This window comes from Bufo gargarizans, chromosome 3, assembly GCF_014858855.1.
Source record: "Bufo gargarizans isolate SCDJY-AF-19 chromosome 3, ASM1485885v1, whole genome shotgun sequence".
Classification (NCBI taxonomy): Eukaryota; Metazoa; Chordata; class Amphibia; order Anura; family Bufonidae; genus Bufo; species Bufo gargarizans.
This window is the reverse complement of record NC_058082.1, coordinates 550,612,197-550,639,002: the sequence shown is the minus strand read 5'-3', so window position 1 is coordinate 550,639,002 and position 26,806 is coordinate 550,612,197. Positions and strand designations below refer to the sequence as shown.

At 49.9% G+C, this 26,806-nt stretch overlaps 1 protein-coding gene across 3 annotated transcripts; it reads left to right on the top strand.

Annotated features, from left to right (window-relative positions):
- Positions 1–1,754: 1,754 nt before the first annotated feature.
- On the top strand, positions 1,755–26,806 carry MPZL1 (myelin protein zero like 1). 3 transcript variants are annotated; one of them, XM_044284111.1, is made up of 6 exons: positions 1,755–1,892; positions 14,825–14,991; positions 15,655–15,868; positions 16,091–16,226; positions 20,609–20,729; positions 24,951–26,806. In XM_044284111.1, the coding sequence occupies exons 1-6, from the start codon at positions 1,823–1,825 to the stop codon at positions 25,050–25,052; spliced, it is 810 nt and encodes a 269-aa protein (XP_044140046.1). In that variant the 5' UTR covers positions 1,755–1,822; the 3' UTR covers positions 25,053–26,806. The 3 variants fall into 3 exon arrangements, with proteins under 3 accessions (XP_044140046.1, XP_044140044.1, XP_044140047.1); XM_044284109.1 differs by having other exon boundaries at positions 20,606–20,729; XM_044284112.1 differs by lacking the exon at positions 20,609–20,729.

Here is a 26,806-nt window from a genome sequence, read left to right as displayed (position 1 = left end):
AAAATTAGGGTGACTTCTGGTAAAAGCTGGAGATGCCTGGAGTGGTTTCACACCTCATCCAGTAGAGGAAGGACCAGTGGGCGTGGCCTGACACCATTTACTCCGTTATCTTCCAAGTCTGTTGCTGAGTTTCTGTTGAGACTTGTGAGGAAATGACTGGGAGTGACCCGAGTCCACGAATACAAAGAGGATGAAGCAATAATAAGCCTGACGCGTTACAATCCACAGCCCCCTGACCCTGAAGACGTGAAAAGTTTCTAAAAAGAGGAAATGAGTGTCAGTGCACACTGCGCAAGCTATTGTCTGACCTGCCTACTAAGCATATCAGCCCTGCCCGCAGATAACATAGCCACGATCCCCCCCCCCCCCCCGCCAACTTTCCCAGGGAAGTACCAGTTGTCACTGCATTGCCCCCCTATTTTTCTATATGTAGTTTAACCCTTAAAGGGGGTATTTCAGACAGATATAAAGTAACATTTGGCAGCTTTGGAAAAAAAACAAAAGCCGCGCCGTGATCGTGTTTCTTCGCTTCAGGGAATTGGTAAATCATGGAGATTCCGGGAAGTGATACAAACTTGCAAAATGTATCAAGGTAAGCCACGCCCCCTTCACTGGGCTTGCTCCAAATCTACGGCAAGTAGCGCATTCTGACCCCCTTTCATCATCTGATCGGTGGTCCGCCGACCTCTAGGACCCCTCCCATGTTGAACCAATGCACACGGACAGCTCAGCCCTCCAGCTGTTGCAAAACTACAACTCCCAGCATGCCCTAATAGCTGCAGGCTGTTCAGGCATGCTGGGAATTGTAGTTTTGCAACAGCTGGAGGGCCGCAGGTTGATAATCGCATGTAGTTTATAGTAGGAGTCAATTAAAAAATGTACTTACCTTCTACAGCGTTGCAGCCTGTTACATACCCCAGAGCTGCATTCACAATTCTGCCAGCTTCAGAAATCTCCCAGCATTCCCTACAGAACTTATAAGTGACTCAACTGGAAGCTTCTGGGTCCTAATGCAAAATCCGTAGCAGGGCCCCCGATCATGCACCTTGGGCCCCCTCAGGCACCCCAGTCTTGGTGCAACTGCTACTGGAACATCCCCTATAGACACGCCCTGGATTTATGGATAGATTTTTTGATTTTCTAGCCTAAAGGGCAGGGGAAAAGGAAGGATCTGAAGCTGAATTTCAATGCCCGATCCTTTTTTCTCTTTTCATTCAAAACATGCATGCTTGGCTGAACCGAGCATGCATGTGTATGAGGGGGACAGGAGGAACCAGCATTAGGCTGACAGCTATTGAAAAAGCATTTTACACCCAAATCCTCAACACAACATAGAAGAAGATAGATAACTGACTGAACCTTGAATAATAACACATAGGAATTGATATTTCATTGTTAATATTTTATCATCAATGAATATTTCTATGTATTTATCAGTCATATTATTAAATTGGTAATATAAGAAAAAATAACGAAAAAGAGAGGGGATAAAAAAAAAATTGGCCTCTTCCCGGATTCGAACCGCGGCCTTTCCGCACCCGCAAGCGTCAATCTGAATCCCGTCGTAAAATCACTGCACGTATCGCCCCGCCCCCTTATACTGTAACCCCTCCCGCTTGACGTCGCCTTAATTAAACCAATCAACGCTTCCCATATTCCAGCCAATCAAACGCAGCCTTGTCTTCGCTTGACGAGCACTCCTCGGAGCCAATAGGATTCGTCTATGCTAACCTGAGGGGCGGTTTCCGGGCCAATGGAGAGTCCGCTCTGTGTGAGGAGGGTGGGACTGAGGCATTGGCAGTGAAGTGGCCGTCCTGAGGTAATGGCTGCGGTTCGGGTGTCGGTTTCTTGGTGCGGGCTGTGTCTTCTGCTGGCGGAGGTGCTGTGTACGGGTGAGTGAAGCTCATGGCCCGTGGCGGTGGGCGTGCGGGCCTGGTTATGGCGGGGGTCGCCGCTGTGTGCAGCAGGCGCTGTGCTCTCTGAGAATATGGCCACCTTTGTGAGGGTTGGAGTCCCTGGCACGTATCCTCAATGTGAACGGGTTTCTATACAGGGAAGGTCTGGGCAGGTTTCATGCTTCTGTGTTGTCACCCTTTAAGTCATGTACGGTGTGTGAGCATTGTGGCCCCTGGTGCCCCTCTTGTGGCCCCGTGTGTATAGCATGCACCTAGACTTTTGTCAGGTTCCGAATATCACTAAAGCCTCCTCTCTTGCAATAGACTTTACCCTTTGCAAGATCTCTGCTTGCTGGCAGTGAATTGGAATTGTTTCCAGCCTCTGCTACGCTTCAGGGGCCCAAATCCTGTCCTTGATAGTTTTGTTACAATGTATTCGTAGTTAGATGCGATACAATTGTAACAAACCCTCAGCTGTGAGAACAGTTTATAGATTTTTCAGTCTCTGGATGTAAACGATGAATCTTCCCATTCACTGACAGCAAACAGAGATCTAAAAAAAAAATATGAGAATTTTACTCGCATCCAAATACCGCAGAATTAACATAGATCCAAGGTTACAGCGAGTAGCGAAATCAGGCGCTAAAGAATTCGGAGACCTAAATTATCCAGACCCCCAATTTAAAGGGGTATTCCGGTTATATCCCTGTCGACAGGATAGGGGATAATTATTCGATTGGTTGGGGGTCCTACTGCCGGGACACCCACCGATCAGGAAAATGGGAGCTCTATTCCCCCCCTGACTTGAACAGACAGGGGGGAATAGAGCTTGGTTCCTCCCATAGAAATGAATGGAGCGGCAACGTGTGTGTGCGCGCGCGCGGCTGCTCCTTTCATTTCAGGCAGGGAGTACGGGGCCCATTGAGGTCAAGCAGTAGGACCCACACTGATCTAATAGGGGAGAGCTTAATCTAACCGGAATACCCCCTTTAATCCCTAAATTCACTAAATCCCTTATAGTAGACTCCTAAAAAAAAATTGAACCTTACAGGGCATCTGTCAGCAGTTGTGTCCCTATGACACTGGCTGACCTGTTGCCATCCGTGTTGGTCCTATGTACATATGTGCCCGCATTGCTGAGAAAAATTGTGTTTTAATATATGCAAATGAGCCTCTTGGAGCAATGGGGGCGTTGCTGTTACACTTAGAGGCAACTGCCACGCCCCCTGCACTTTGACAGGACTAGGAGTAATAATATTTTTTTTTTTCACTGTCAAAGTACAGAGGGCGCGGCAGTTGCAGAGTGTAACGGTAACACCCCCGTTGCTCCTAGAGGCTCATTTGCATATATTAAAACATAATTTTTCTCAGCAATGCGGGCACATATGAACATGGGACCAACACGGATGCCAACAGGTCAGCCAGTGTCATAGGTACAAAACTGCTTGCAGACGCCATTTAAATCCCTCCCCCAATCACGTTCGTTGGTCACATGACCTAGGTACGGTTCATATGAATGGGGCTGAGCTGCGATACCAAGCACAGCCACTATCCAACTGGTTGGCGCTGTGCTCTGTAAGCTATGAGGAGGCTGGGGGTGCTCGTCGGAGAGCAGCAGCCCCTTCAAACGACTGATTGGCGGAGTTGTCGGGCGTCGGACCCCCCACTTATCTGATACTGATGACCTTTCCTGAGCATAGGTCACCAGTATTAAACACTCCGACAACCCCTTTTAATCCCAAAATTCATTAAGACCTCAAATTCCTAAACGCAGACCCCAGTCCAGACGCTCTACGCGTTTTCATCCTAGGTCGTGTCTGAACGAGGAATTCCCTTAAAGGGCCACTAACCCCATAGTCAGCAGCTGATAACCATCATATCTGTGGACGCACAGCAGGTTCCTGCAGAGTCTCCTCTCTGCCCTGGAGTAATGCTGGTGGGGGCAGGGATTCTCCAGTGCTCCCAGTGACTCTTACCATTACAGGCCTGAGTTGGCTGATAACAGAGAATCTGGACTGCACAGCCAGTGTATGTGAGGTAGGTGGCCCTGGGAGCGCTGCTGGTGCTGACTGCCTTCTGCTTTATGGTGGTGCACGGCGCTTGCTGATCATTGTGGTCCTCTCATCTGGCCGGGAGGAACTGCATACAGCGGCCTATTGCTGTGCAAACGGGCAGGGATGGTGCATCGGATGCGTGAAGCAGATACCTACTTCTGTGGGGTACATGCATGAGACTTCACCTCCCCCGACAGGTCTGCTTTATTAACTGGTTGCATTCTCCATGTAATAACATTTCTGCAGCGTCTGTTCTTATGACTCCATGCTGTGCCATTCCTCTATTATTCCCACTAGAAGCTATGAGTGACTTGCCTGCAATAAAGGAAGGTACAGCTGGGTGTTACCAGTCAGGGGATGTCCCCGGACAATTTAATTCTGTCCAGACAGTGCAGGGATAATGTCCAGCTGTACCTCTGCTGGCAGTTCAATCACATGCTTTTAGTAGGAATAATAGAGGAATGTCACAACATAGAATCGTAAGAAGAGATGTTGTTTATTACATGGGGGGGGGGGGGGGGAGGGTGCAAATAGTTCCTAAAACTGAATTGTCAGGAGAGGGGACAGGTCCTTTTTAATCGCACAGGAAACACATGTTGACCCTGCAGGGTATAGGGTCGTGATTTGTTACTCAGACTTCTATATACAGGTCCTTCTCAAAAAATTAGCATATTGTGATAAAGTTCATTATTTTCTGTAATGTACTGATAAACATTAGACTTTCATATATTTTAGAGTCATTACACACCAACTGAAGTAGTTCAAGCCTTTTATTGTTTTAATATTGATGATTTTGGCAGACAGCTCATGAAAACCCAAATTTCCTATCTCAAAAAATTAGCATATTTCATCCGACCAATAAAAGAAAAGTGCTTTTAATACAAAAAAAGTCAACCTTCAAATAATTATGTTCAGTTATGCCCTCAATACTTGGTCGGGAATCCTTTTGCAGAAATGACTGCTTCAATGCGGCGTGGCATGGAGGCAATCAGCCTGTGGCACTGCTGAGGTGTTATGGAGGCCCAGGAGGCTTCCATAGCGGCCTTAAGCTCATCCAGAGTGTTGGGTCTTGCGTCTCTCAACTTTCTCTTCCCAATATACCACAGATTCTCTATGGGGTTCAGGTCAGGAGAGTTGGCAGGCCAATTGAGCACAGTAATACCATGGTCAGTAAACCATTTACCAGTGGTTTTGGCACTGTGAGCAGGTGCCAGGTCGTGCTGAAAAATGAAATCTTCATCTCCATAAAGCTTTTCAGCAGATGGAAGCATGAAGTGCTCCAAACTCTCCTGATAGCTAGCTGCATTGACCCTGCCCTTGATAAAACACAGTGGACCAACACCAGCAGCTGACATGGCACCCCAGACCATCACTGACTGTGGGTATTTGACACTGGACTTCAGGCATTTAGGCATTTCCCTCTCCCCAGTCTTCCTCCAGACTCTGGCACCTTGATTTCCGAATGACATGCAAAATTTGCTTTCATCCGAAAAAAGTACTTTGGACCACTGAGCAACAGTCCAGTGCTGCTTCTCTGTAGCCCAGGTCAGGCGCTTCTGCCGCTGTTTCTGGTTCAAAAGTGGCTTGACCTGGGGAATGCGGCACCTGTAGCCCATTTCCTGCACACGCCTGTACACGGTGGCTCTGGATGTTTCTACTCCAGACTCAGTCCACTGCTTCCGCAGGTCCCCCAAGGTCTGGAATCGGTCCTTCTCCACAATCTTCCTCAGGGTCCGGTCACCTCTTCTCGTTGTGCAGCGTTTTCTGCCACACTTTTTCCTTCCCACAGACTTCCCACTGAGGTGCCTTGATACAGCACTCTGGGAACAGCCTATTCGTTCAGACATGTCTTTCTGTGTCTTACCCTCTTGCTTGAGGGGTCAATGATGGCCTTCTGGACAGCAGTCAGGTCGGCAGTCTTACCCATGATTGCGGTTTTGAGTAATGAACCAGGCTGGGAGTTTTTAAAAGCCTCAGGAATCTTTTGCAGGTGTTTAGAATTAATTAGTTGATTCAGATGATTAGGTTAATAGCTCGTTTAGAGAACCTTTTCATGATATGCTAATTTTTTGAGATAGGAATTTTGGGTTTTCATGAGCTGTATGCCAAAATCATCAATATTAAAACAATAAAAGGCTTGAACTATTTCAGTTGTGTGTAATGAATCTAAAATATATGAAAGTCTAATGTTTATCAGTACATTACAGAAAATAATGAACTTTATCACAATATGCTAATTTTTTGAAAAGGACCTGTATATTTTTCTCCCTTTCTTGTGTTTTATTCATTTTTTCATCATAATAATTTGTTGGATACTGGTGATGAGTTACAGCGGGGAGTCGCCTGCGTTCAGACACAGCCAGTCAATAACGGACCGCGTTTCTTAAAGGGCACTAGTTTCTGGGGTAAAACCTCACAAAAGCTTTTATCTTTTACATCTGCAATTAAAGGGGTTGTCCGGTTTTGGAGTCCCTCTTTATTAGGATGGTCACGACGGTAAACTGATCGCTGGTTGTCCTGCTACCGGGACTCCCAAAAATCTGCGTTGATACGTGGGGAAATCGGCTGTGTGCAGTTTCTCTACAGCGCCCCCGCAGGAGCCTCCAGGGGCTGCGTCTGTCATTCTCATCTGGTTATTTATCTTGAAGGTTGCAAAAAAAGGGGGATCTGCCACCTGCTCCAAAAACTCCAGCGTTCAGGAACCTTTTATAGCTGCTGTTCCCAAGAAGTCGACGCCATGTTTTTTGGCACCCGATACACTAATGAGGACAAGGCTGTCAAGCGGGTGGTCATGGCCGCTCAATTCTCCATGGGGAGTAAAGCTGTGACGCTGCCAATCAGCGAGGATGGTGAGGCTCTCGCATCATGGAGGCTGCCGTGAGAACACAGCGTCATCTGGTCAGAGGGGGTACATCTCCGGAAATCGTGCTGCACCAGCGGCCATGACACCGCACTGAATGCATAGTGCCCGAGCGCTCTGGTGATCGCCCCTCTGACACTGCACGCCCTCAAAGGGATATCGGGCACAGGGGAGAACGACATAGAAATGGATTCTGGCATTTATGGTATATATCCTAACGATGTGCCATAGCAGAGAGCCCCTTTAGGTTCAGGGCTGTGGAGACAGTCAGTAGAAATCCAGTTTCAAAATAAGTGTTAAATATTGTATATTATTACGGTCCGGCTCCCTGGTATACCGCCAATTATATTCCTAATTCAGGGTGGGCAATGAAGAACAGATAATAATACACAATCATTAATGCAGAGCTTTAATAAGAGCAGCCACATCCATATCCGGACACGTCCCTCTCCTCCCCCATCCTCGGGCCCCTGCATCGTCCAGTCACCTGATATGGGGCAAGTTATGATATATCTGGTATAAGTAGATCGGCTCCAGCAGATGGCAGCCTCAGGGGTGATCGCCCGGTGCTGGGTGACAGGGTGCGATGGTCTGCTCACCCCTAGTTGTGTTCCAGAAGACCCCAAGAACATGGTGACAATGGTATGCATTCTCCATACATCACCCCGGTCTAGGGCTGCAGTAAACAATTATTTTAGTAATCGAGTATTCTAATAAGAAAAAATGAATTAATAGACTGTATTCCTTTATAAAAACTCATCAGACCCCCTGCCATCAGTCCCAAACACTTAGTTCCCCCCAGTGCCATTAGTGCCACAATCTTCCAGTGCCATCAGCGCCACAATCTTCCAGTGCCATCAGCTGGTGCCATCTGCCCCTCCATGCCATCCATTGCCATGTCTCCCCCTGTAGTTACCGTGCAGGGGTCACTACCCCGCCGCTCCCCTGTAGGCACTGCACTGCTCCCCTGTAGTTACCCCAGTAGTACCATAGTGTTGGCATTCAGGAGCCTTGGAGAGCCTAGTGCTGCTGCCACTCAGCTTTCCCAAGTACAGATCTCTATGGGCAGCAGGCTTCCTACCTGTGTCTATGGCAGAGCGAATCCTGGCCAACGCCTCCTGGTGCTCCCCAGCCTCTAGCAGCTCGGCGATATCCAGGTGCTGCCACCTCTTCCCGGGCACGCACTTGCCGGCCAGCTGCCTGAGCTGCACACATGTCCGGCGGGGCGAGTGCCCCATGTCCCCCTGGCACAGCCAGAAGTGCTTCCTGGGCTCTCCCTGCCAGCAGTACGTGTGCCCGCACAGTGACCGGGTCCGGCACACACTGCGCTTCCTCCCGCACCACGACCGAGCCCCGGTACTGCCGCAACAGACACTCCAGGGAGGCCACGGAGCGGTGAGTGAGAGGCTTCACTTCACTCACGCTCCGTGGTCACGTGATTTAAACGATTCCTCGATGCAGGGAAATTTGCACCGTGGATTTTTTGGACTCGATTACATCGAGTAATCATTGCAGCCCTTCTCCAGTCGTCCCGTAGTATCAGGGAATTACACGACTCGCAGATTCCAAGGTGCTGAACGGCAAAGGATATAAGATTCTCCAGCTCCTCGCTGTGTCCCAGAACAATAGTGTGAGCGCTCTGCAAACCACGGAATAAGATCACGGAATCGCTATAGTATGCACGGCCCTGGTGGACTTTTTTTTTTTTTTTTTTTTTTTACTTTGACCTCTGAACTTTTATTTATTTTTTGTCTGTGGTGATTTAGCGCAGAGGGTGTAATACCTGACTCGCGTTTCCTGCTGTGATCTTCATAATTGCGTCCACAGTGCGGTGCTTTATTACTGGTGTGGTTTTGCAGCAATTATGGAAATTGGTGAAAAAAGGAATAAAATGACCGGTGGAATACGCCCTTAGCTTTACGGTCGTCTTTCTAGTCATCGCTTTGTATTTTTCCTTAAGGCATTTTTCACACGAGCGCTCGGCTCCGGATGCGTTCAGTGAAACTCGCACCACTTTGCAAACAAGTTCAGTCAGTTTTGTCTGCGATTGCATTCACTTGTTCAGTTTTTTTCCGCACGGGTGCAATGCGTTTTGATGCGTTTTTCACGCGCGTGATAAAAAAAAACAGAAGATTTACAAACAACATTTCTTAGCAACCATCAGTGAAAAACGCATCGCACCCGCACTTGCTTGGGGATTCTTGCGTTTTTCACGCAGCCCCATTCACTTCTATGGGGCCAGGGCTGCCCCTTGAAAAAAGCAGAATATAGAACATGCTGCGATTTTCACGCAACGCAGAAGTGATGCGTGAAAAACAACGCTCATTTACACAGCCCCATTCAGGATTCAGTACGGGTGCTATGTGTTCACGTCATGCATTGCACCCGTGCGGGAAAACTCGCTTATGTGAAAGGTGACTGTATGCGTTTTGTTTTGTGATCCACAAAATACGGATAAAATCCACGTATCTGCTTTGCAGAGGCGTTGACGTTGGTGGCTCCGTGGTCAGCATTTTGCAGCGATTTGAAGGACACATTTTTTTTGCGCTAAGGACATACAGATGTGGAAAGCACTTGGATCATCCATATGTCTATTTTGCAGAAAGATAGAATATGTCTCCAAAATGTGGACCACGGACCCGTTGAAGTAAACGGGCCGCCAAAAAAATGTGGCCGTCACACTGGCACTGCTGGCTGCATCCAGAGAGCAGGGAAATGCAGGGTTTCTGACTAATCTGTTTTAGTGCCCCCTTAAAATGGCATGTGCCATCACTTTATGATTTGCGGGCCCCCACCAATCCTGAGATTAAAGGGGCCACAGCCACGTCCCATTATAAGTTCTGGCTGCCCGGCTGCTGTAGCCAGATGTCTGGGAATGCTGCCGCACGAGAAGCTGGCACTGCGGGCTCTTCATTCCCAAAGATGAGCGGGGGCCCCAGAGGTCAGATCCCAACCAATCATAAAGTGATCTCCTTTCTCGGCATTGTCTAAGGCCTCGTGCACATGACTGTAGCAGGTCCGCCATACACGGGCGTCGGCCCCGTGCACATGACCGTAGCAGGTCTGCCATATACGGGCGTCGGCCCCGTGCACATGACCGTAGCAGGTCTGCCATATACGGGCGTCGGCCTCGTGCACATGACCGTAGCAGGTTCGCCATATACGGGCGTCGGCCTCGTGCACATGACCGTAGCAGGTCCGCCATATACGGGCGTCGGCCTCGTGCACATGACCGTAGCAGGTCCGCTATATACGGCCGTCGGCCTCGTGCACCTGACCGTAGCAGGTCCGCTATATACGGCCGTCGGCCTCGTGCACCTGACCGTAGCAGGTCCGCTATATACGGCCGTCGGCCTCGTGCACCTGACCGTAGCAGGTCCGCTATATACGGCCGTCGGCCTCGTGCACATGACCGTAGCAGGTCCGCTATATACGGCCGTCGGCCTCGTGCACATGACCGTAGCAGGTCCGCCATATACGGGCGTCGGCCTCGTGCACATGACCGTAGCAGGTCCGCCATATACGGCCGTTGGCCTCGTGCACATGACTGTAGCAGGTCCGCTATATACGGCCGTCGGCCTCGTGCACATGACCGTAGCAGGTCCGCTATATACGGCCGTCGGCCTCGTGCACATGACCGTAGCAGGTCCGCTATATACGGCCGTCGGCCTCGTGCTCATGACCGTAGCAGGTCCGCCATATACGGCCGTCGGCCTCGTGCACATGACCGTAGCAGGTCCGCCATACACGGCCGTCAGCCTCGTGCACACCGTAACACAGATGCATGCCCATTCACTTGAATCTGGATGACACGGTGCGGAACAAAGTGATTCCATGGGTTTCTGTCCGTGCCTCCGCACCACAAAAAAGGAGTGCATGTGCGGACCGTCGGATGCAGATCACTGACCCCATTCAAGTGAATTCGCAGCATGGGCTCAGTCAGGTGCATGAGGCCTAACATGGAAGCCGAGGCCGGATAAGTGACGACCACTGCTGTGAGGGCTTTGACCAGTTGTCGCCTCGCTCCTCGCTGGGTGCTTTGGCTCAGTTTAGCTGTTTCCAGAGCTCGCCAATTTCATCTCATCACTGTGCCATCTCTACCATCAATAGGGGCTCAGGAATAGTGAGGCCTTAGGAAGCTGTGACTGTGACAGATCTGCAGCAGGTTTCTGGTCAGACATCACGTTCTGCATCGCCGGTATGGGGCCCGACCCACGCGCGAGTTCTCTCCTGACAGGGCTGAGCTCCCACGCAGGATATACTCCTATCTGCTCCTTGAAGGATTAGTGTACAGCTGGAGGGCGGTTTAGTGCCGGCTGCATGCACGGTGTGTGCTGTGTCCAGGAAGCAGGCTGTTTGTGAAGGTCTCGGCCTCCATCCTGGACTGGAGGGGTATGTGACGCAACATCTGAGAGCGAAAAAGTAAAGGTTCACATTCACTGTACAGAGGAAACTAACCGATAAGTTATAATCTGTTTAGTGGGTACAGCACCCCTCACAGCGCCCTGCAACCCCTGCTTGGGTGGGCTTGCAGTAATGGACCCAGAGGGGTCATCTAACCGGCTCTAACGTCAATGGCGTTGAGCTGCAATACCAGAAAGAACTTATCATAAGAGCTCATGTACACAAGTTTGCTTTTATTTTATTTTTTTGCAGCCTGTATGCAGAACCATTCACTTCAGTGGGGACGCAAAAAAACGGAAATGGCTCTGTGTCCATTCCGTGTCTGCAAGGCCGTTCCACAAAAAATGATACTAATATGGGCGGCTCTTCCGTTCCGCACAATGTGGAATGCACACTGCCAGTATCCGTATTTTGTGGATCCGCAGGCCGCAAACCACCCAACGGTCGTGTGCATGAGCCCTAAGGGGGTGGATCTGCAAAACACTGTTACCGGCCATGAGCATTCTGCATTTTGCATAACGGAAGGGTCGGCCCCTAAGTCTAATCCTTGTCTATAATGCGGACAACAAACTTAGTTTTTTTTTTTTTTTTTTGCAGAGGGGCCATGCGGACACTGATTGCACATGGAGTCATTTATTTATTTATTTTTTTGCGGCACCATTTGGAGTGAATGGTTGCGCCTAAGGGCCGCAATAAAAACAAAACGGATGCGGAAAAAAATGCGTGTGCATGAGGCCTAAGAGTGATGCTGTTTTTTATAAACCCGTCTACCTCTTGTAGTGTGGAAGCTTAGATGCACAACAGGGCTGCGGAACTCCAGTTTAGGAGTTGGGTGCAGAGCCTCAGTAGGTGGAGCGGGGCTGCCGGACCCCAGTTCAGGAGTTTGGTGCAGAGCCTCAGTAGGTGGAGCGGGGCTGCCAGACCCCAGTTCAGGAGTTGGGTGCAGAGCCTCAGTAGGTGGAGCGGGGCTGCCGGACCCCAGTTCAGGAGTTGGGTGCAGAGCCTCAGTAGGTGGAGCGGGGCTGCCAGACCCCAGTTCAGGAGTTGGGTGCAGAGCCTCAGTAGGTGGAGCGGGGCTGCCGGACCCCAGTTCAGGAGTTGGGTGCAGAGCCTCAGTAGGTGGAGCGGGGCTGCCGGACCCCAGTTCAGGAGTTGGGTGCAGAGCCTCAGTAGGTGGAGCGGGGCTGCCGGCCCCCAGTTCAGGAGTTGGGTGCAGAGCCTCAGGAGGTGGAGCGGGGCTGCCGGACCCCAGTTCAGGAGTTGGGGGCAGAGCCTCAGTAGGTGGAGCGGGGCTGCCAGACCCCAGTTCAGGAGTTGGGTGCAGAGCCTCAGTAGGTGGAGCGGGGCTGCCGGATCCCAGTTCAGGAGTTGGGTGCAGAGCCTCAGTAGGTGGAGCGGGGCTGCTGGATCCCAGTTCAGGAGTTGGGTGCAGAGCCTCAGTAGGTGGAGCGGGGCTGCCGGACCCCAGTTTAGGAGTTGGGTGCAGAGCCTCAGTAGGTGGAGCGGGGCTGCCGGACCCCAGTTCAGGAGTTTGGTGCAGAGCCTCAGTAGGTGGAGCGGGGCTGCCAGACCCCAGTTCAGGAGTTGGGTGCAGAGCCTCAGTAGGTGGAGCGGGGCTGCCGGACCCCAGTTCAGGAGTTGGGTGCAGAGCCTCAGTAGGTGGAGCGGGGCTGCCAGACCCCAGTTCAGGAGTTGGGTGCAGAGCCTCAGTAGGTGGAGCGGGGCTGCCGGACCCCAGTTCAGGAGTTGGGTGCAGAGCCTCAGTAGGTGGAGCGGGGCTGCCGGACCCCAGTTCAGGAGTTGGGTGCAGAGCCTCAGGAGGTGGAGCGGGGCTGCCGGCCCCCAGTTCAGGAGTTGGGTGCAGAGCCTCAGGAGGTGGAGCGGGGCTGCCGGACCCCAGTTCAGGAGTTGGGGGCAGAGCCTCAGTAGGTGGAGTAGGGCTGCTGGACCCCAGTTTAGGAGTTGGGTGCAGAGCCTCAGTAGGTGGAGCGGGGCTGCCGGACCCCAGTTTAGGAGTTGGGTGCAGAGCCTCAGTAGGTGGAGCGGGGCTGCCGGACCCCAGTTTAGGAGTTGGGTGCAGAGCCTCAGTAGGTGGAGCGGGGCTGCCGGACCCCAGTTTAGGAGTTGGGTGCAGAGCCTCAGTAGGTGGAGCGGGGCTGCTGGATCCCAGTTCAGGAGTTGGGTGCAGAGCCTCAGTAGGTGGAGCGGGGCTGCTGGATCCCAGTTCAGGAGTTGGGTGCAGAGCCTCAGTAGGTGGAGCGGGGCTGCCGGACCCCAGTTCAGGAGTTGGGTGCAGAGCCTCAGTAGGTGGAGCGGGGCTGCCGGACCCCAGTTCAGGAGTTGGGTGCAGAGCCTCAGTAGGTGGAGCGGGGCTGCCGGATCCCAGTTCAGGAATTGGGTGCAGAGCCTCAGTAGGTGGAGCGGGGCTGCCGGACCCCAGTTCAGGAGTTGGGTGCAGAGCCTCAGTAGGTGGAGCGGGGCTGCCGGATCCCAGTTCAGGAATTGGGTGCAGTGCCTCAGTAGGTAGGTGGAGCGGGGCTGCCGGATCCCAGTTCAGGAGTTGGGTGCAGAGCCTCAGTAGGTAGGTGGAGCGGGGCTGCCGGATCCCAGTTCAGGAGTTGGGTGCAGAGCCTCAGTAGGTGGAGCGGGGCTGCCGGACCCCAGTTCAGGAGTTGGGTGCAGAGCCTCAGTAGGTGGAGCGGGGCTGCCGGACCCCAGTTCAGGAGTTGGGTGCAGAGCCTCAGTAGGTGGAGCGGGGCTGCCGGACCCCAGTTCAGGAGTTGGGTGCAGAGCCTCAGTAGGTGGAGCGGGGCTGCCGGACGCCAGTTCAGGAGTTGGGTGCAGAGCCTCAGTAGGTGGAGCGGGGCTGCCGGATCCCAGTTCAGGAGTTGGGTGCAGAGCCTCAGTAGGTGGAGCGGGGCTGCCGGACGCCAGTTCAGGAGTTGGGTGCAGAGCCTCAGTAGGTGGAGCGGGGCTGCCGGACCCCAGTTCAGGAGTTGGGTGCCGAGCCTCAGTTTAGGAGTTGGGTGCCGAGCCTCAGTAGGTGGAGCGGGGCTGCCGGACCCCAGTTCAAGAGTTGGGTGCAGAGCCTCAGTAGGTGGAGCGGGGCTGCCGGACGCCAGTTCAGGAGTTGGGTGCAGAGCCTCAGTAGGTGGAGCGGGGCTGCCGGACCCCAGTTCAGGAGTTGGGTGCCGAGCCTCAGTTTAGGAGTTGGGTGCCGAGCCTCAGTAGGTGGAGCGGGGCTGCCGGACCCCAGTTCAAGAGTTGGGTGCAGAGCCTCAGTAGGTGGAGCGGGGCTGCCGGACCCCAGTTCAGGAGTTAGGGCTAGATGTGGGATCTGCACCCATCAGACATCCATGCCATAGAATTCCCTTTTCGGTACCGCTGATGGTTTGAATAATTGTTAAGCACCTCATGATTTTGTAGTATGCCGGATTATCAGAAGTTTTACTGCTCCATGTTCACTTTACCTCTTGGCTATCAGATCCTAAATGACCACACGCTCTTTAGCAGCCTGGGGCACCTGGGGGGTCACAATTACTTTTTAGAAGTTTTATAAATTGACACTTGTGTCTTTGCTTTTCCTAATATCCCTCGTGTCCTCCCCTCAGTGCATTATGCCGGCGCTCTGGAAATCTACGGACCAAACGAGTTATTCGTCGAGAACGGCACATACGCCAAATTGCCCTGTACCTTCAAGTCTACAGACGTGACGAGCAGCACGACCTCCATCACGTGGACGTACCTAGAGGAAGGCTCTAGTGCCGCAGGAGTGGTGGTAAGAGGACATTCTTAGTTCTGGGGCTCGGTTCATGCAGGTGCTTCTCCCGCTGGAGCCTCTAGGTGGCGGCAGGGAGTCAACTGTAAAGCTGTAAAGTTCATATTGCAGCTCTGGATGTGACTGGAGTAGAAGACAGGTAGAGGTAGATATATGGCGGGGCTATTTAGCTTTGTTTCCAAAAATGATGAACCTGGAGAAATTCTAATTGAGGTTTTTATATTTTACCTGCAGTTTAGGCAGGGTGCTGAACCTCCTTATAGAGAGCGGTCCTGTACGGAGACTGGCAATGCACCACGGGAAACAGATATGCAAAGAGGTATCTCCCAAGAAGGAGAACAAGTACCTGACACTGCTGTCTGCGAATTGATAGGAGTCGGCCATTTTACCTTGTGAGACCCCGAGGCTTGTTGGAAATTCAGATATTGACTCGTAGAGTTAGTTCCAATAGACTGCGCTGGCGCGATGGTTCTTTCTTGGGAAATATCCCTTTGCATATCTTACATACATAAACGATTCAGCTTTTGAATTTTAAAGGGCCGGCAAACCAAAAGCAGTTGGAGTGTCTGATAACGGGAAGCAATAGATGCAAAGCAGATAAATGGAGGAGGATGTTTGGTTCGGTTCTGATATACCCGTCCCCCGTTTCTTGCAATTTTTCAGATTTTCTATTACATTGGCGGGAAGCAGTATCCAGGGACAATTCCGCGCTTTAAGGATCGGGTCTCGTGGGCCGGAGAAATCAATAACAGGGATGTGTCTATCAAGTTGGATAAGATTACCTTTAAGGACAACGGGACCTACAGCTGCGCGGTCATGAATCCTCCGGATATCTCTGGCACCCCAAAGCAGATAAAGCTGCGGGTTGTGGAGAAGGGTGAGTGTAAGTTCTCCTGGCTGTTTGATGGGAAGCAGAGGGTTTGGAGCAATGTGTCAGAAAAATTTATAAGCTCTGTAATAAAATGAATCCCCATAGAATTGTAATCAAACTGGGGAACCATTAACCCCTCTGGTACCAGGTCCGTTGGACCCTGAGTTTTGTGCTAGTGACTCTGCCTGTTCATCTTCTTTCTTCAAGGATGTGACTCTTGTTTTCCAGATAATCTCCCAGTGTCCAATGTGCCCTTCTTGGTGGGTATAATTTGTGCAGCCATTGGAGGCCTCCTCCTCATCGCCATCATCATCTTTGCAGTGGTGATCACCAAAAAGAAAAGGTCTAGAAAGAATTACACAGGGTGAGTCCCCGTCTTTGACTGTGACCTTCGTGGTGCGGACGTCAAGTTTAGTTCAGTCATGTGGATGTATTCCTGAAGCGCACCTCCAGAGAAGCGCTTATCGTGCACGGTCAGCATTTTTCTAAATAACTGCATGTTCCATCCTTTTAATGGCAGTATGGACCGGCCACGTCTGTGCCGTGGGCTGCTCATGGTTTCCAGTAGGGGAGACGGCGCTGTGGGATGTAGTGTGACTCTGCTGGATAGAGCGGCCTGCGGCATGGACCATGGCTGCTCCATGCTTAGAGACAGAGTATGTGACGCACGGTACGGAGAAGAGCAGGCGTCTCTATAATACAAGGTATGCAATAGATGAGATTTATAGATGTGTGCTTTGTGGTGGTGATATTGTGCAACCAGCTGTCTCTACCGTGTACAAGGTAGACTGCCTTCCTATATGGATACTGAGATGTGACCCTCTCTAAAGTGTCCTCCTTCAGGGGTAAAAATGCGCCTTTCCTCTGGCAATGATTTGTGATGTTTGCATGATACTTTTGCGGTGTCACATCTGCCTGTTCAGTTGTTGGTGCGGTTTTCCAGTAACTGACGTAGATGGAGGCGAAGGCAGCAAGTGAAGAAAAGTTAGATTCGCAGCGCTAGGATATGTCGGCACTTGCTGATCTTGAGAGCGTTTTCTGTGCAGAGAGCGGCTGCCATCCAGGTACTGCCCAGCTCCTGGCACTATGCTGGGAAAGGGTCCACATGGCACTGCAGCCCCCCCAGCAGTCAGCAATGAGATGGCACATCCTAGAGATCACCTAGCAAAAAAAATGGGCTTGTCCGATGGAAGAAAAATCAGTGCATTTCAAATGTATTTCAAATGTAAAAAAATATTGAACTTGTTCATATTCTTTAACAAAACAGAGACCCTCTCCACTTCCACATCCGATCCGATGCAGCAGAGACCTCTTGTTTTGGTGGTGTGACACATCAGCTGTAAAAGAAGGGGGGCTGTCTTAGCTAACCTACTGAGCCGGGCTGTCGGCCCCCTTCGTTTTGTCACCAACACAGGGAGGTAGGAAGGTCCCTGCTACGACTAAACAGAAGGGGGCCTCTGGGAGATGGAGAGGGGGTCTCAGTGATCCTTGCATTTTTTTATTTTTTTTTTAATTGGTCTTTGTTAAAAAAAAAAAAAAAATCATCAGTTTTTGTTACATGTGGTTAATAAAATCGGTCTATTTGCAGACTGTCCCCCCTGCTCATATATATGTAGCTCTGATCTCCTGACCTCATAAACACGCATTATAGCTCTAGTCTTATCAGACTGATCAGTGTTTGAGGTCAGGAGATCAGAGATAAGAGCCCTCAGCAACAATCTGCAAATAGACTCTTTTTTTTTTTTTTTTTAACCACACGAATCACAAATACTGCTGACATTTTTTTAAATAAAGACTGATTTGTAGCCCAAAATGAGTACCGTATTTTTCGCCCTATAAGACGCACCGGCCCATAAGATGCACCTAGGTTTTAGAGTAAGACAATAAGAAAAAAATGTTTCATTACACCTCAGGTCAGAGCACCAGTCAGACCCCCAATGTTAAGACCTCAGATCAGTCCTCCATGTTTCACATTAGCCCTCAGTCTTATGTAATCAGCCCCCAGTCATTATTCAGCAGCCCCCAGCCTCAGATCACAAAATAAATTAACCACTTACCTCTCCTGTTTCAGATGCCGCCGCCGCTCCTTTCCTCCAGCGCTATCCTCTTCGTCCTGCTGTCGGCTGTGCTGTGAACTGGCGCGCACAGTGTGAGGTCACAGAGCGCCCTCACGCTGTGGGCAGCCACAGCAAAGCCGAGGACCAGGAAGCGGTGAGCACATAGCCTTCACCACGTCCTGAGCGTGTCCATAATGGAAGCACTCATTAGTATTCACCCCATAAGATGCAGGGGCATTTTCTGCCCAGTTTGGGGGGGGTGCATCCTATGTGGCGAAAAATATGGTAAATGCAATATTTTTAAAAAAATCGCCCCAAAGATGTCTATAGTCTTTCATTTTTATTTATTTTTATTTTTTTACGTTAGAAATACATTAAATGGATTTTTCAGGCATCTGACAATTACAAAACCTTTTCTTCCCTCTGGGGGCACGTTCCCTGTAACCGCTCCCTTTGGGCGGCCACCCTGTAAATCTGTATACAACTTAAAGACTACTGCTACACGGCAGCGACATGAAGCTCACTAGGCCCCATTACGACATTGCATCTAATGAGTGTCTGATCTGTTGTGGCCGTGGCACGACTATCACAATTTGGATTTTTTAGATTTGGAAGCCAGCCCCATTCTGATCCAAATTTAAAATGCAGAATGGGGTTATCTGCATGAGAAAACCCCCTTTTAAGACCTTTTGGAGTCCTATATTGATTAACAGTCGCCACCTGTAGGTGGCGGTAGGGCATTTTCTTTCTTCTGAAGGAGGGGTTGACCGATGCCCGCTATGGGCGGACAGGATTCCTTCAGTCTGCAGTGACCGTGCATGAACAGATGCTGTGGTGGTAATCACACGTATTAATCTTGGGGTCTTCTTGCATGGCTCTGGATTTGGGGTCTCTTCTTCTTTCTTCATAACCCACTAAACAAATCTGATATTTTGGTTCCTTTGGATTGTGCAGGAGTCCGGGACCCTCCTCCGCCTTCACCCCCACACAATGCTCTCACTTACAGAGCCCATATATGATGTAGACGATGGATTATTACTGGGGTATTTGACTCATCCGCTGCATTTCTCTCATGGTAACCACTCCTGAGGCTGCTCCTCTGTATATCCTCTGTGTTTGCCTAACCGTTAACTGCTTCCTGTCTCCGGTGTGCTGCGCTTCTATCTGATCCTACCACCGATAGGACATCTGCTTCCTAATGTGCATACGAGCTGAGGACGAGAGACGGGAGGGTGGGGGGGGATGTGTCTCTGAAGGAGATCTCGTGCTAAGATTAGGTAGCAATCAGCAATGGTTGCAAAAATCTATTTCTTTAGGGGAAGACCCCGGCAGTGAGGAGCCCTGTCCGCTGCTCATGCGTCGCACAGCCTGCTTAGACGCTGCATTTGATGCAGACTCCTTTCTGACCAGAATTCAAATTTTTTGGGCCCCCTTGTGAAAGGGGTAGCAATCTGGCCATGAAAAATCCAAAATGTGAAAACTATCCTATAGCACGTAGCTAAGCTATTAGGGAATCGGGTGAATTCTCTATCCCTTGCAGATCCCCCTCCTGTTGTCAACCTTCAGCACTCCAACTGCAGTGACACTACAATTCCCAGCATGCTCCTTTCATTTCCAAGGGAGTTCTCAGAAGAGCAGAACAAGTATGCATGCTGGGAGTTATAGTTTCTCAACAGCTGGTGTGCCAGAGATTGCCTACCCCTGTTCGTGGAGCCCATCAGCAAGGTCATGGGAGGCGGAGTGTAGTCAATCATAAACCCAGCTTACAGGTTAAATCCACTAATCATGTGCATTTAAAGGGGGTTCTCCTCCTCGCAGATCACAATGGGTCCCCTTGTTTGGACCGCCAGCGATCAGCTGCAACCTGGCAGGAAGTGTTTCATGTCCCCGCAGGGGTAGTGAAGTATTAGTGTGTCCCTCTTATTGGAAAAAAAACTAAAAAAACATTCCAGAAACTGCTCGGCTCTCAAAGTGAATGTGGTTAAGCGGCAGTACCACACGCAGCCCGTGGCGCTGTTTTTGGAAAAACGCAGCCACGTTTTTCTAATCTTGGACTTATGACATTCCACAGGCATGTAATACTCACTACCTGCAAGACGCCTTCCGTCTTCTCTATACTCCAGTCACCCCCAGAGCTGCTTTTCGAATTCTGCTGGTTGCCCTTGCAACTAGACTGCAGTTTATCTACGTTCAACAGTCACGTGATTCACCATCGGATGAGATTAGGGGCGCTGTGAATGCAGCTCTGGGTGTGACTGGAGCATGTAGGACCGGATGATACGAGTTCGGCTGCATTGTAACCTTCACCAGGGGCCCTCTTCCTGTCAGGTGCACAGTTTAGGGACCACTCCGTGCTGTGTAGCGCTTACATCGTCCTCTACATCCAGTGTTGAGGTGCTGTCTCATGTTGTGTACCCCCCCCCCCCCCCCCCAGTCCTGTTAGATGCCATTTTTGTGATTTTGTTTTTGTGTTTTTTGTTTTGTTTTTTCATTGTGTTTTTTTTCATTAGACGTTTCTCATTATTTCATCATTTGTTTCCTCCCCTCCTTTTCTATTGTTTCTACCTCCCTTTTTATTTATTTTTATTATTTTATATTTCCCACCTCTGCTTGTCTCCATCGTTCCCGCCGTTCTGCCATCTTTTATTGTCCGGCTTCATTTGCACCTGTTGAAATCGCTTGTTAGCAGCGGCGACGGCGGTGGCGGCCAGACAGAAAGCTTGATGTCCTCCGTTAAGCAGCCGCCACACAGGTCTCCCTCTGATACTGAGGCTTTGGTACCCGGCGCCCCCCCCGGTGGAACCGTGCAGGTAAATGCTTAGCACCGTGTGTCTTGCAGTGTAGCTTCATTTTGCTTCAGCTTTGTGTATTGCTTGCTGTTTGCTTCTTAAAGGGGTTGTCCAGCTTGGACAAAACCTTTTGCCTTTGCAGATATCTAGCAGAGAGCATCTGATGTTGGGGTGGGTCTCAATGCTGAGACCCCAGGACCATAAAAAGGCAAATTGGTGAAAAATTCTAAGTTGATTAATTTCCTAATATGTCTTTTAAGTGGTTAGAGATCCAAATCCCCTGCACCAAGTGACATTGTAATCGCTTGGCTACCTGCTGCCACCACTAGAGGGAGCTTACTGCATACTGTTTATACATAGAACTCGATGTGTATGCAATGAGCTCCCCCTTGTGGTGACTGCAGGTAGGTAGACAGTGTTTTATGATTTAACTCTGTGACTATGCCGGAAATTTGGAGCTTTTTATCTGTAAAACAGACCTTCGACTGCTGTAAAGATATATTTAGAAGTTCATCTGCGCAGAATCCTAGACTTATTTAGGCTATGGACGCCTTCGGAGGTGTTATGATTGCATTTGACTCATTTCAGGCTACAAATCATTTTTTCAGTTGGACTATTAAAAAATGTTCAGCTCTTTGGAGATACAAGAGTTAAAAAACCAATCCGTTTGCAAGCTGTCACTTTATGGTTTCTTTGAATCCCATCAGCTGACGGCTTATCTCTGAGCTCCTGACCTCATAAACACTTCTTATCAGCCTGATAAGAATATGGCTTAAATAAGTGTTTGTGGTCAGGAGATCAGAGCTGCACATGAGCTGTCAGATGACAGGATTCAAAGAAAACACCCTGACAACTTGCAAACAGACTGATTTTATTTTTTTATTTTTTTTTAACCCTTGTTTATCAAATTTTAAATAATTTGTAGCCCAAAATGCAGCCATAAAAAAGCCTCCAAAAGCCAGCCAGAGGGAATGTGCCGGCTATACATTTTTTCAGTTAAAAACCATAATGACACGTTTTCCAAATTTTTTCTTTGTTTTCTGTGGTTATGGGGATGTTCAGCATTTAAATATAATGCTTTACAGCAGCCCCATGGTCCATAGATGCAATGGTCAGGAGGAGACCTCATTGACTTTTATGGGAGAGTTTTCTGGGCTCCGTGACCTGTGCAGAGGTCAGAAGGGAGCAGATCAGCAGTGACTTCACCTAGTGTGAATGGGGTATCCTGCGTTATCTATATACAGAGGTGATATCTGTCATTGTAATCATGGCCAAGATAATGAGCTGACTGCTGAAATATACAGAATGACATGAGGAATTAACAAAATTAGGGAGCATTCACACGACCGTGTTGGTTTTGCGGTCCGTAAATCACGGATCCGTGTGTTCCGTATGTCTTCAGTTATCTTTCCTTTTCCGTTCCGCAAGTCCGTATAATACGGACGTGGTGTTTCCGTGTGTCATCCGTTATTCACGGTCCGCAAAAAAAACGGATGGGTAATAAAAATGGGGTTTCCTAGAATGTTTTCAGTCCAAGGGTCCGTTAAAAACGGATGACACACGGATGCATTTCCGTGTGCTATCCGTTTTTCACGGACCCAATGACTTTCTATGGGGCCACGGACTGCGATTTGCGGCCAAGTATAGGACATGTTCTAAAACACACGGAACGGACACACGGAACGGACAGCACACGGATGAGAATAAAAGGCATACCGGAATTTTCACGGACCCATAGAAATGAATGGGTCCATGCATTGTCCGTCAAAATTGCGGAACGGACGCGGAACGGACACGGAAGAAAAACACGTTCGTGTGAATGCTCCCTTAGACCTATTTTTAAACCAAAAAAAGTGCTTTAAACAGGTCATTTTTAGATGACACATTCCCTTTTAAGGTCTTGCTTTACAGTAGTTCTGTCACTTCTTGGGTTAAATTTCATCTCAGCAGGCCGACACCTCTGTAATGCGTGCGGCCTATTTAATAAAACGTGTGGGGGTGCCACACAGTCTCAGACACCTCCAGCTGTTCCTCCGTCATGTCATCGGCATCGTCACCAAAGAAGCTGACGTTCCTGATTATTCTCAGTCTGAGCGGCCAAAAAAAGCGTATTCTGAGCTGAGCCCCCAGGTGCAGAGATATCAGTCAGTCTATCAAGCCGATCCACGGGGGCGCTAGTCCGTAGCCTGTGTGAGCCCTGCATATGGAAGGGATTGGGCATCCTGTGTGTGGAGAGGCTGATGCTGAACATGTCGCCTTCTACGCTGAGGTGACTGGGATTGTCTTAAAGGGACACTAAACCTAGCAAAGGAGATGCTTAAAGGGGGTTGTACAGAATTGGAAAAACAGCGCCAGCCCCGTGCATAGGTTGTGTGTGGTATCGCAGCTTAGCGCCAGTGAGTAAGACTGCGCTGCAATACCGCACCTGTCCTGTGGACAGAGGTGGAGCTGTTATTAGGATGTAAAGGAGCCATTTTTGTAACCCCACACAACCCGGTGACCGCTGAGCTGCAGGAGTCTTGCAGGTGTCTGCCCATAGCCTCCTAATCCATTCAGGCTAGTATACACCCACTGAGGGGCGTGGCTTCGATAAAAGGGGAGTGGCTTAGCTTGCCATTTCTTCCACTGGGGGGCAGAGAGGAGGATCTGATTTCATAGGTGGGAGTCTGACCCGACGAGATCCTGGTGAGCGCTGCGGCCTCTTCCTAGCCCAGTGACGTCACATGGCCCAGGCGCAGATGGCTCAGTCCAATTCAGGTGAATGGGCCTGGGCTGCAATACCACGAACAGCCACTATACAATGTACGGCGCTGTGTCCACCGCAACCCTGTGGCCTCTACAGACGGGGGGCCGGGAGTCGGACACCCACCAGTCTGATGTTTATTACCTATCCTGAGTCATCGACATTCTACTCTTGGAAAATCCCTTCTTAAATAGTGTATTTTTAAAATGGTGAAAGGAATTGATTTAAATGTTTTATTTATTAAAAAAAAAAAAAGTTTGAATATTTTTTTTTTTTTTTTTTTGCCTCCTGAGGGTCTTGAACATATGGTCATTGCTTGTTCCATAGACTGCAGTGGGAGGGGGTGCTGGCCGTGCATTCAGCGTCCAGTGGCATCCCACTCCTAAATGACCACTCGGATGATGGCTACGGCTCCTGCTCGGCTCCTGAGTGGGCGCCATATTTAAAGCCCCGACATCCACTGTGCATGTATGGCGAAGGTTGGGAAGGGGTTAATATGGACGGTCACAATTGTCGACTCTAAACTAGTGCTGGGGAAAGGTGAGAGAATTCACCTGAACATGGAAATGAAAGTGCCAGGACTGCAGGAGGCGACCATTGAAGGGTCTGACCCCCGGCACCCCACCAATCGGCTGAGGTCATGGAAGTAAACGGTGTACGGAGTCAGAACAGCGCCGTATAGTGGCCGTTCTCTGGTTCGCTGCAGTACCCAAAAACAGCCACTTCAGAGTGTTCGGCGCAGTGTTTATTTCTGGAACTTGCGGCTGCTGCTAACAGCTGATTGGTACGGAGCCGGGGATAGGAAGTTCTTACAGTTCTGGCAGTCAGTAGCAATGTGCACGTCCACCAAATGAGGTAAGCACTGGTGGACATGCATGCTCAGCCCCACTCTTCCCACAGCCAGGTCTGTGCACAGTGATCCTCTGCTCAGTGCAGAACAGCCAATAGAAATGTGAGGGACGGAGTGGAGCTGAGAAGACTAAGGATGTGGGGCCCTACCCTTATCCTGCAGGGATTGTAAGTAGGGAACATATTGCCAGCTGCCAGAGGGGGAAGGAGACAGACTTTGCTCAGAGCCTGCCCCAGCTACAAGACTTGGAAGCAAGAAATTATGAATTTTTATTTTTATTTTTTAATGCTACAAACTTAAACAAAGCAATCTGTTTTACACCATCTACATATGGGAAGGAGAACGCCACCCATCACTCATCACAATGATGACTTCCTTGAAGGAGGTCCCAGATGCTCACACCTGACGCTGCATCAGTTCTGTCAGACATGTTCAAAATCACACTATGGGTGGAGCCAAGATGTCACATGACTCTGTTCCTGCATCGGAAAGGGGTGGGGTCTGTCACCGGTCGAGCCGGGCATCTAACATGGGAAATCCTGGTAGGAGTCGTGTACAGGGAGGGGCAGGGACCTCAGCCAGTCCGGTGACGGGGAGCGGGCAGAGCGCCTCAGGACCGAAATAACCCCGACTTCTTCTCTTTCCTTAGGGGCCAGTAATATACGCTCAGCTGGATCACTCGGGAAAGGCCGGCTGCCAGATCAACAAATCCGATACCGTGGTGTACGCCGACATCCGGAAGAACTGCTGACTTTCCTGCCTTGGACAGATCAATGTATATTCCATAAGCAACAGTTTTTGCTTATTTTTTTCATTTTATTTTATTGTTTTCTTTCCATGAGACTTTACGCGACACAAAACGATTGTCGCTCACACGCCGTGTGCGCCTCCCGGGACCAATGCATGTGACTATAGAGATGTGTATTGTATATGTAATGTACAGCAGCGCTTCTGGGTGCCTTCCCTACGGCACGCGTGGACCCTGCAGTGAGTGATTGATTTGTGTCCGCTGGTATTTCGTCGGGTTATAACCATGTCTGAGGACTTCCCGCTCGCTTTGCGTCACCCTGCAGATTGCCATCCAGCATGGCGGTCAGTGGCAGCAGGGCCATACATTCCTACGTGTAATATATATGTATATCCATATGAGCCGGAGGGGCTATCTTCATTGATGTCTCTAAGAGGGCTGCCCTGTCTCACAGCGGAGGTGGTTTAATGTGCTGCAGATGTAGCAGAGCCGAGACCGCAGGTTAATTTGCTCTCCTCTGTTCACAGAGCACCGTCATGGTTTACAGCCTGCATGGATACTAGGTCTGAAAGAGGGGCCTGTGTGGTGGTTCTCTGCTGTTCCTCTGTTATTCCTCCTGGAAACACATCAATGAATTGAGTGCTGCCATTCCCTTTGTCAACACGAGGTGACTGGACAGTGTCAGTGTCTGATTGGATAATGTCAGTGTGTGGCGGGAGACACCTCATTGACATGGTGTGGTCGCACCCAGTTGTCAGCTTATTCATACAGTCCCAGGAGGAATGACGGGGGACACGGAAGAAGACCAACAGGTTGAGGTAAAGTTTTGTAGTGCCTCCTGAATCTAGAGGTCAGTCAGTGGCTCATCTCCAGAAAAGCACCATTCATTGTCGCAGATTTGGCTCTGCTACATCTGTAGAAGATCAAAACCCCCTCCATGAGTTGCGTCTTCCAGACACTGCCTGCATCTTCAGCCCTTTGGTAACGACTCCTTCCTGCCGTGTTCCAGGCACACAATCGCCAAATTTAAGTTTAGCTAATTTAAAAAAGAAAAATATAGTGCATGGAGTTTTTTTCATTTTATTTTTTTTCTTCAGTTCACTCCTTTTCATATTAATTTATTTTGTATTATACTTTATTTCCCGATGGCAGTCTTAGATGGACCTGTGCCTCGTCCTCCACAGCATTAAAATTGGTGACATCACTAATCCACCCCCCCTATAAACCCCACCTCTCTACTGTGACCTCACCAGATAACCCCACCCCCACTTTTCCCTGCGTCTGCTCTCTCCTTGTGAGGCATTAAGACTCTTCCTTATGGACCGGCTGCAGTATCGCCTGTTTGGCCACTAGATGTCAGCGCAGGCGACTTTTACTTTAAACTTTATTTTTACGTGAAAAAAAAATGCACTGCCAAATGTAATGGCGCCCTTCATGAGACTGACCCCACCGGCACCAAACACTGCGATCTTGATCATGTCAGCGATGGCGCAGCTGCCAAATTGTTTTATATACCGCTGCAAATCAGAAGCCAAAAAAATGTCTGATTTATGGCGTACATTGCGTCTCCTGCTCCAGTCGCGTCCAATTCTGCAGCGTTCTACTCGTGCACATGCATTCTCCACCCTGGGGTAGAAACGAGAAGTGGCAGAACGCTGCAGCTCTGGGTGTGACTGGAGTAATTTATTCCTAACTGGCGATGGCTGCGTTAATCCATAGAACACTAACTAGAATTATGGGATTTTAATTTTTTTATT